This window comes from Zea mays, chromosome 5, assembly GCF_902167145.1.
Source record: "Zea mays cultivar B73 chromosome 5, Zm-B73-REFERENCE-NAM-5.0, whole genome shotgun sequence".
Lineage (NCBI taxonomy): Eukaryota > Viridiplantae > Streptophyta > Magnoliopsida > Poales > Poaceae > Zea > Zea mays.
The window spans coordinates 194071581-194080167 of NC_050100.1; the positions used below are offsets into that span (position 1 = coordinate 194071581).

Genomic DNA, 8587 nt, shown 5'->3' on the forward strand with positions numbered 1-8587 from the left:
ACTTCACTGATGAAGTAGACCGGTCTCTAGACGGGCAGTGCATGCCCTTCTTCTCGTCTCTCGACTACGATCGCGGCGCTGACCACCTGAGTAGTCGCGGCTACGTAGATCAAGAGGGCTTCTCCTACGGCGGGGGGCACCAGGATGGGTGTTTTCGTAAGGAGCGCCTTAAGGTTTCCGAGAGCTTCCTCGGCCTCGGGGGTCCAAGTGAAGCACTCGGTCTTCCTTAAGAGGCGGTACAGAGGCAAGCCTTTCTCGCCAAGGCGTGAGATGAAGCGGCTTAGAGCCACAAGGCATCCCATGACCCTCTGTACTCCTTTCAAATCCTTTATTGGTCCCATGCTGGTGATGGCCGCGATTTTCTCCGGGTTGGCCTCGATGCCCCGCTCGGAGACGATGAACCCAAGGAGCATGCCTCGGGGGACTCCGAAGACACACTTCTCAGGATTGAGTTTCACGCCTTTTGCTCTCAGACACTTGAATGTCGTTTCAAGGTCAGAGAGGAGGTCGAAGGCTCTCTTCGTCTTGACAACGATGTCGTCGACGTAAACCTCGACCGTTCTGCCGATGTGTTCTCCGAACACGTGGTTCATGCACCTCTGGTAAGTGGCGCCTGCATTCCTCAACCCGAATGGCATTGTGGTGTAACAGTACATGCCAAAAGGTGTGATGAAAGAAGTCGCGAGCTGGTCGGACTCTTTCATCTTGATTTGGTGATAGCTTGAGTAGGCATCGAGGAATGACAGGGTTTCGCACCCAGCTGTGGAGTCCACGATTTGATCGATGCGAGGTAGAGGGTAGGGAACTTTCGGACATGCTTTGTTTAGACCAGTGTAGTCTACACACATCCTCCATTTCCCATCCTTCTTCCTTACAAGAACAGGGGTTAGCTAACCATTCGGGATGGAATACCTCTTTGATGAACCCTGTCGCGAGTAGCTTCTGGATCTCCTCGCCAATGGCCCTGCGCTTTTCCTCGTCGAAACAGCGCAGGGTTTGCTTCATGGGTCGGGCTCCAGCTCTGATATTCAGTGAGTGCTCAGCGACATCCCTCGGTATGCCTGGCATGTCTGAGGGACTCCACGCAAAGACTTCGGCGTTTGCGCGGAGAAAGTCGACGAGCACCGCTTCCTATTTGGGGTCGAGCTCGGAGCCGATCCGAACTCGCTTGCTGGCGTCGTTGCTGGGGTCGAGAGAGACGGACTTGACCGCCTCCACTGGTTTGAAGTTGCCGGCGTGCCGCTTCGCGTCGGGCGCCTCCTTGGAGAGGTGTTCAAGGTCGGCGATGAGGGCCTCGGACTCGGCGAGAGCCTCGGCGTACTCCACGCACTCCATGTCGCATTCATACGCGTGGCGGTACGTGGACCCGACAGTGGTGATCTCATTCGGGCCCGACATCTTGAGCTTGAGGTAGGTGTAGTTGGGGACGGCCATGAACTTGGCGTAGCATGGTCTTCCCAACACCGCATGGTAGGTTCCTCGGAACCCGACGACCTCAAAGGTGAGAGCTTCCTTTTCGAAGTTTGAGGGAGTTCCGAAGCAGACGGGTAAGTCGATCCGTCCGAGGGGTTGGATTCGCTTCCCGGGCGCGATCCCGTGGAAGGGTGCCGCACCGGCCCGGACTTCCGATCGACCAACCCCTAAGAGTTCCAGGGTCTCGGCGTAGATGATGTTAAGGCTGCTGCCTCTGTCCATGAGGATCTTGGAGAGCCTAACGTTGCCGATGATCGGATCGACGACGAGCGGGTACCTTCCCGGGCTCGGCACGAAGTCGGGGTGGTCACCTTGGTCGAAGGTGATGGGCTGGTCGGACCAGTCTAGGTAGACTGGCGCCGCCACCTTCACCAAGCAGACTTCCCGGCGCTCCTGCTTGCGGTGCCGAGCCGAGGCGTTCGCCACCTGCCCGCCGTAGATCATGAAGCAGTTATGGACTTCCGGGAATCCCTCTTTCTTGCCGCCCTCCTTCTTGTCGTTGTCATGGCCCTTGCCATCCTCCACCGGGGGCCCGGTCTTATGGAAGTGGCGTTGGAGCATGATACATTCTTCGAGGGTGTGCTTGACGGGCCCCTGGTGATAGAGGCACGACTCTTTGAGCATCTTGTCGAACGTGCTGGCCCCTCCAGGTGGTTTCAGAGAGTTCCAGTGCTCGGCCGCAGCGACGAGATTCACGTCCACGGCGTCGCGTTTCGCTCGCGACTTGTTTTTGGCCTTCTTCTTCGTGCCCCGCTTGGCGGACACCTCAGGGGCGTCTGTCTTCGGCTCGACCTGAGGCTGCTTGTCCTTCCGGAAGATGGCTTCGACCGCCTCTTGACCCGAGGCGAACTTGGTGGCGACGTCCATCAGTTCGCTCGCGCGGGTGGGAGTCTTGCGCCCCAGTTTGCTCACCAGGTCCCGGCAAGTGGTGCCGACAAGGAAAGCCCCGACGACATCCGAGTCGGTGACGTTGGGCAGCTCGGTGCGTTGCTTTGAAAACCGCCGGATGTACTTTCGGAGGGACTCCCCTGGCTGCTGGCGGCAGCTTCAGAGATGCCACGAGTTCCCAGGGCGCACATACGTGCCTTAGAAGTTCCCCGCGAAAGCTTTGACCAGATCGTCCCAGTCGGAGATCTGCGTAGGAGGCAGATGCTCCAGCCAGGCTCGGGCGGCGTCGGAGAGGAAAAGGGGTAGATTACGGATGATAAGGTTGTCATCATCCGCCCCTCCCAACTGGTAGGCCAGTCGGTAGTTCGCGAGCCACAGCTCCGGCCTCGTCTCCCCCGAGTACTTGGTGATAGTAGTTGGGGCTCAGAAACGGGCAGGGAACGGTGCTCGTCGTATAGCCCGCCTGAAGACTCGTGGGCTAGGTGGTTCGGGCGAATGACTGCAGTCCTCCTCGCTGTTGCAGCGTCCCCCGTGCCTGGGATGGTAGCCTTGGCGCACCTTCTCGTCGAGGCGGGCTCGATGGTCGAGATGGTGGTGCTCGTTGCCGAGGCGTTCCTGGGCGGTGGGCGCCTCGTCCCGTGTACGCTCGGGGCGAACCGAGGCTTCCCGAATGCGCCGGGAGGACACCGCGTGATGCTCCGAGGGGTCAGCTCACCTACGGGAGGCAGAGCTCTCAGCTCGTCGAACCGCGGCGCCCTCTAGAAGATTCTTGAGTTCTCCCTGGATGCGCCATCCCTCGGTGGTGGATGGCTCCGGCATGGCCCGAAGCAGCATCGCCGCTGCAGCTAGGTCCTGGCCATACCCGCTGACGACCGGAGGCAGCGCTGCCCTGGCATTGTCGACGATGCGGTGCCGGATGTCTTGGGCCTGGTGACAGGCTTCTCCGGCGAGTGATCGGCCTGCCCACTCCTGTTCGATGTTCTGTCGGAGCTGTACAAGCCGACCTGCTTCCCCGTCGACCTGGGCCTACATCTCACGGATTTGCTCGAGCTGTATGTCCTGACCCCCCGCAGGGACTGGGACGACAGCTAGCTCCCGCAGGATGTCATCGCGAGATGAGGGCCCAGGGGGATCGTCAACCTCCGGCATACCGAGGTGGTTGCCTTCGTTGTGATCTCCCAGATCGACATGGAAGCATTCGCGACTTGGCCGTAACCCTCGTCGTCAAGGTCATGGCCATCGTCAGAACAACCGGAGAGGCAGTGGTCACATGCGGACATGAAGCCCCGCATGGCACCAGGGTCACTGAGGGCAGAGAAATCCCAATCGGAGTCGGGGACGTCCTCTTCCTCAGAACCCACCGTTCCGAAGGTCGAGACGGCTGTCAGTCGGTCCCAGGTCGACCACATGTGGTACCCCAGAAGGTTTGGATACGCCTTTACGAAAGCGCTCACCATTGCAGGGTCGCTAGGTGGATCGAAGCTGAACCGAAAAGGTATGGGATGGAAAATGGACGGTACCTCTTGGTCGTTGGACGGTGGTGAAGTCGCGTCGGGGGCGGTGCACACCGTCATCTCAGGTACAAGGGTAACGCCCAGCAGGTCCTTCGCGAGGGTGCTGGCGTCATCAGTCCGCTTGGGGCTGACACGTCGTGGGGAAGTGATACGAAGGGAGTAGTAAATTTTGTTAGCATTTTCCATGCAATGGTTAAACATATTTTGCATACCACCTCAACCACACATATGACATCGAAAAACTGATTATAAATGGAACAACATTAAATTTGGGTCAGAGACTCAGAGTTACATAATATTTCGAAATGGAAATGTTGTATTTCAGTATATACTTTCTAACCTGAAGTTCATGAACAGTGAATACACATCGGATCTGACTTCTGTGTTTGCAGGGATGCTAAAAACGCTCTGGCTCTGTTGGTGTCTTTTTAGATAAAATAGATTTGATTTAGAAGTATCTAGTATTTTGGAAGCACAATAGACACTGAACTTCAAACATTTGGTCAGGTTTGTCATTGTTCATGCAGCAACACCAGTCAGCTCCTTCTAAGCACAATGACCTGTATGTATTTTTTTCTTGCCATTGTTATGAAAAAAACTTTATTTCTGAAATGTTCCATCTAACACATGAGTTGTTGTTGTTGTTATGAAGAAGCTTTATTATTTGTACATATACATAACTACTCAACCCCTCACAAGTAGCACCAATGTAATATAACATCTAAACAACTTATGTTTGTTACATTTGCAGAATGAACTATTCTACTACTGCAAACAATTGATTGTTCAGATGTTTCTGTCACTTTTATGTGTACACATTCATATATTATTTGGTCCTATATAACACTTCTTTAATCATGGAAACACATTAACTAGAAACTCGCGCAGGGCGCGAGCAATATACTAGTAGAGCTAAAGGTGACAAGAGGAAGAGCCGTATCAAACAAACAGGTGTAAATGTAAGGAAAGGAAGGGATCTGCAGGTGCCTGAGCCGAGGCCCGCGCATGGCCCGAGCGCACGCCACTAATCTCCCGCCACTTCCTCATCAACTGTCTGTGGGACTGCGGGGTCACTCGCCGGCACAAAGGTCACGGGTAAAATAATCTGAATAATTGCGCGGCGAATATGTTTGCCTCGCCTCATCACAGTGACAGTGAGGAACCTGTGCCTGCCTGAGATTTCACTCGCCCGTAATGTTTCCTTTTCCAAAAAAAAAAAGACACGCGTAATAGGAGCAGAGCAGGGGCCAGGCCGCCAGGGGGATCAGACTCGTACAATTAGTCCTCCCTCGTATACGGAGCATAAGTAGATCCATTTTTCTGTGAGGACCAGTGAGTTCAAATTAGGGCACCCGCAAAGGGATTACTTTTTCGTTTTTACGATAGCGAAATTTCGGTTTTTAACTAAAAATATTGACTTTCATATATTTTAATTTGGAACTGGACTATCCCAAAAACTGAAACGATAAATCATTCTCGTACGTGAGCGGTAACGGGATTTTCACCGAGAAACCACACTTTCCGAACAGTAGATGCAACGCTCCGCAACACCCAATAACGACAGCTAGCTAGCTATTAAGATAATTTTTTAACAGCGTTATTTTTTAGGAATAGCTCGTAGTATTATTAGATCTATGTCATTACCGGGGATCAGATTTCCAGGCTTTTGGGCCTACGAGTCAGAGATTGGACGAAGAAAGAGTCCGTTTTAGAAGGACGCCTTTCTGAATAACCTCGAGATATCTAGCCCGAGAGTCCAGCGAACCAAGAGTAAGCCACTCGAGTGGATTTCGCATCTGGCCCGAAAACTATCCCATCATAAATAACTGGCCGCATTTAATACACTTGGAGCCGAGCCATGATAGTGGGTCGGTCCTTCATACACTTATGACCTATGAAATCGTAGACCTTTGGCTCACTTATAGCTTACCGAGCTTAGACCTGAGTCTTCTACAAAACCTACAATACAACGAGGGACCGACGAAGCTCAAGCTACGAAGGCCAAAGATTAAGGTGTCACAGGAGGAGTAATGATGACACCTGGATCCCTCGTCGTCCACGCACATCATCCTACCCTACTTAAACAGCCTAGCCAAAGAGCTAAGAGAAAGAGGGCAAATACCAATGAGCTCAGAGGATGAGTGCGAATATCGGTGGACAAGTTTGTACCAAGGGTAGAACACTTAGTCTACAAAAAGGGGAGGGTTGCCCCAACGAAGGAGGAGGAGACGGAGCAGCGATACTCGATCGACTTAGCTAGGCAGCGAAAATTGATATGTAGTCCTTTAGAATCAATAACGCATAGGGACTTGAGAACTCTTTCCTCTCCTAATCACTTGTAACTCATACTATGAGCATCGAGCAACAAAGTGTAGATAGCGCAAGCCACTAGATCTTACGTCTACTTAGCATACCATCCGAGGTGGAACGCGTATACACAATTTACTCGTCGATGCTGCTCTTTCTCTCAACTGGTTACCAATGTCAGTTTCTAGCCATCCAGTCGTGTTCGAATCCTGACACCCGCTTTGAGCTACATGACGGTGAGCCCATGCGCCGTAGGGTGTACTAAATAAGTACACGACTGCCAAAGTCCGTGCGCGACCCCTATAGCAGTAATTACAATGGCTAACAAGAGTCGGGCAATCCAACTGCTTATCGCTGGGGAAATCCACAGTGCATTTGTTGCACGCACGGACTTTGGCAGCCATTCAATGACCCACCAGACGCTCATCGCTTGCACCCACGCTGTCGTTGCCGCCGCTGCCTTTTCCCCTGCCTCCCACTCCCTCCACGCCTCCTTGCCTCTCCTTTTCACCCGTTCCTCGTCTCCCTCCTGCGGTCCTGCCCCCCCTCCCCTGCAGCCGCTCCCTCCATGGCGTCCTTCGTCGTGCACCACCACGGTTCGCCGGTAAGGCTCATACTCAGACGCGTGCGATTTTTTCTCTCTTTTTTTTTTGCTGCTCTTGGAGACTCACGAGAGTTTTGGTTCTCATCCGGTTCCTGTGTGCGCGGTTCCAGCTGGACAGGGAGGGCAAGGTCAAGATGTCCGCCCTGGCCCTGAGGAGTAGCCTCAGGCCGTGCGAGGCCGCCGAGGAGGTCGGGGCCGGGCAGGCGTGGTGCAGAGGCGCGGACATGGGCATCGCCGCCTTTGCCGATGAGTTCTCCGTGGAGGACTTGCTGGACCTCGAGGACCTCTGCGAAGTTGACAAGGACTGCGCCGAGCTGGGCGACACGGTGCCGGCGGCGGAGTCTGTGCAGGAAGAGGACAAGGTGTCCAGTGACTCCCACGGGTCGTCGGTGCTGTCCTACGAGCTCATGACGCTCCCGGTTCCGCACCCGATGATTGACCTCCCGTTGCCGGTAAGAGCAAGACCAATTTTGACCGCGTCCTTCGCCGGCAAGGCGGCTTTTTTCTTTCTTTTTCCCTCCCCACCCTCTCTACACACAAGGTTCCATTTCCGCGCCTTGGTTGTTGAGGTTTCGGTGCGTGTGCAGGCCCATGACGCCGAGGAGCTGGAGTGGGTGTCCCGTATCATGGACGACTCGCTCGCCGAGCTCCCGCCGCCACCGAAGCTACCCGCGGCGCCGTTGGGAGCTGCGCGGCGGCCGCTGGAAGGCGCAGTGGCAGGCCCTATGCGGAGCCCGACCACGACCATATGCGCGCTGTCGACGGAGGCGCTAGTGCCGGTGATGAGGGCGAAGCGCAGCAAGCGCTCGCGTGGCTCCGTGTGGTCGCTGTCCGGCGGAGCGCCCCTGTCGGAGTCGACATCGTCGTCTTCCACGGCCACCACGTCGTCCTGCTCCTCGTCCGCCTCTTTCTCGCCGCTGTTACTCCTTCCGGCGGACCCGTCCCTCGTCCTGTCCTCGCACCTCCTCGACGAGACGCCGCGGCCCAAGAAGAAGTCCAAGCACGGGAAGCATGGCAAGAGCGGCAAGCCCAAGAAGCGCGGCCGCAAGCCGAAGCACCACCCCAAGCCGCCCCAGTTCTCGGGCGGCGCCGCCTACGCGCCGGCCCAGGGCGACCGGCGCTGCAGCCATTGCGGCGTGCAGAAGACGCCGCAGTGGCGCGCGGGCCCCGAGGGCGCCAAGACGCTGTGCAACGCGTGCGGGGTCCGTTACAAGTCCGGGCGGCTGCTCCCGGAGTACCGTCCGGCTTGCAGCCCCACCTTCGTGAGCAGCATACACTCCAACTCCCACCGCAAGGTGCTGGAGATGCGCCGCAAGAAGGATGGCGACCTTGGCCAGCTCCCGCTCCCAGTCCCGGCCGCGCTTCTGCTTGGGCCGGCCGTCGAGTCGTTCTAGCCGGCGCTGTACATTTTTTCGTCCGCGGGTGGAGCTGTTTAACCTGCTGTACCGTACTTGGTTTTTTTTTCTTTCTCTTCCACTTCTATATTTAGTAGTTGTGCTGTACTATTTAGCTAGAGCTCTGAATTGTAGAAGCTTTATTAGGTCGAGTTAGGTAGTAGAGATTAAGATTTCCATGGTTGATTAGGATTGTTAGGGTATGTATGGCCATAGTACTTGTGGTAGTAGTTAAGAACTTGGTGAGGTGTTTGGCCTGACCTACGAGGAATGATGTTGTCATGTCGAGGCGCTGCTGGCACCAGTGACAAGAAAGTTAGGCGTGCCTTGGCGCGGAACATGGAACTGTCTGCCTTGTTGTAATCGAGAGTGTCAGGCGAGTAAGAAAGTGATTGTTTGCATTGCCA

General features: G+C 55.2%; 1 protein-coding gene across 1 annotated transcript; it reads left to right on the forward strand.

Annotated features, from left to right (window-relative positions):
- The first annotated feature begins 6676 nt into the window (after positions 1–6676).
- LOC100284133 (uncharacterized) lies at positions 6677–8587 on the forward strand. Its single transcript, NM_001370580.1, has 3 exons — positions 6677–6786; positions 6897–7238; positions 7374–8587. Exons 1-3 carry the CDS (start codon positions 6751–6753, stop codon positions 8178–8180), a joined length of 1185 nt encoding a protein of 394 aa, NP_001357509.1. The 5' UTR covers positions 6677–6750; the 3' UTR covers positions 8181–8587.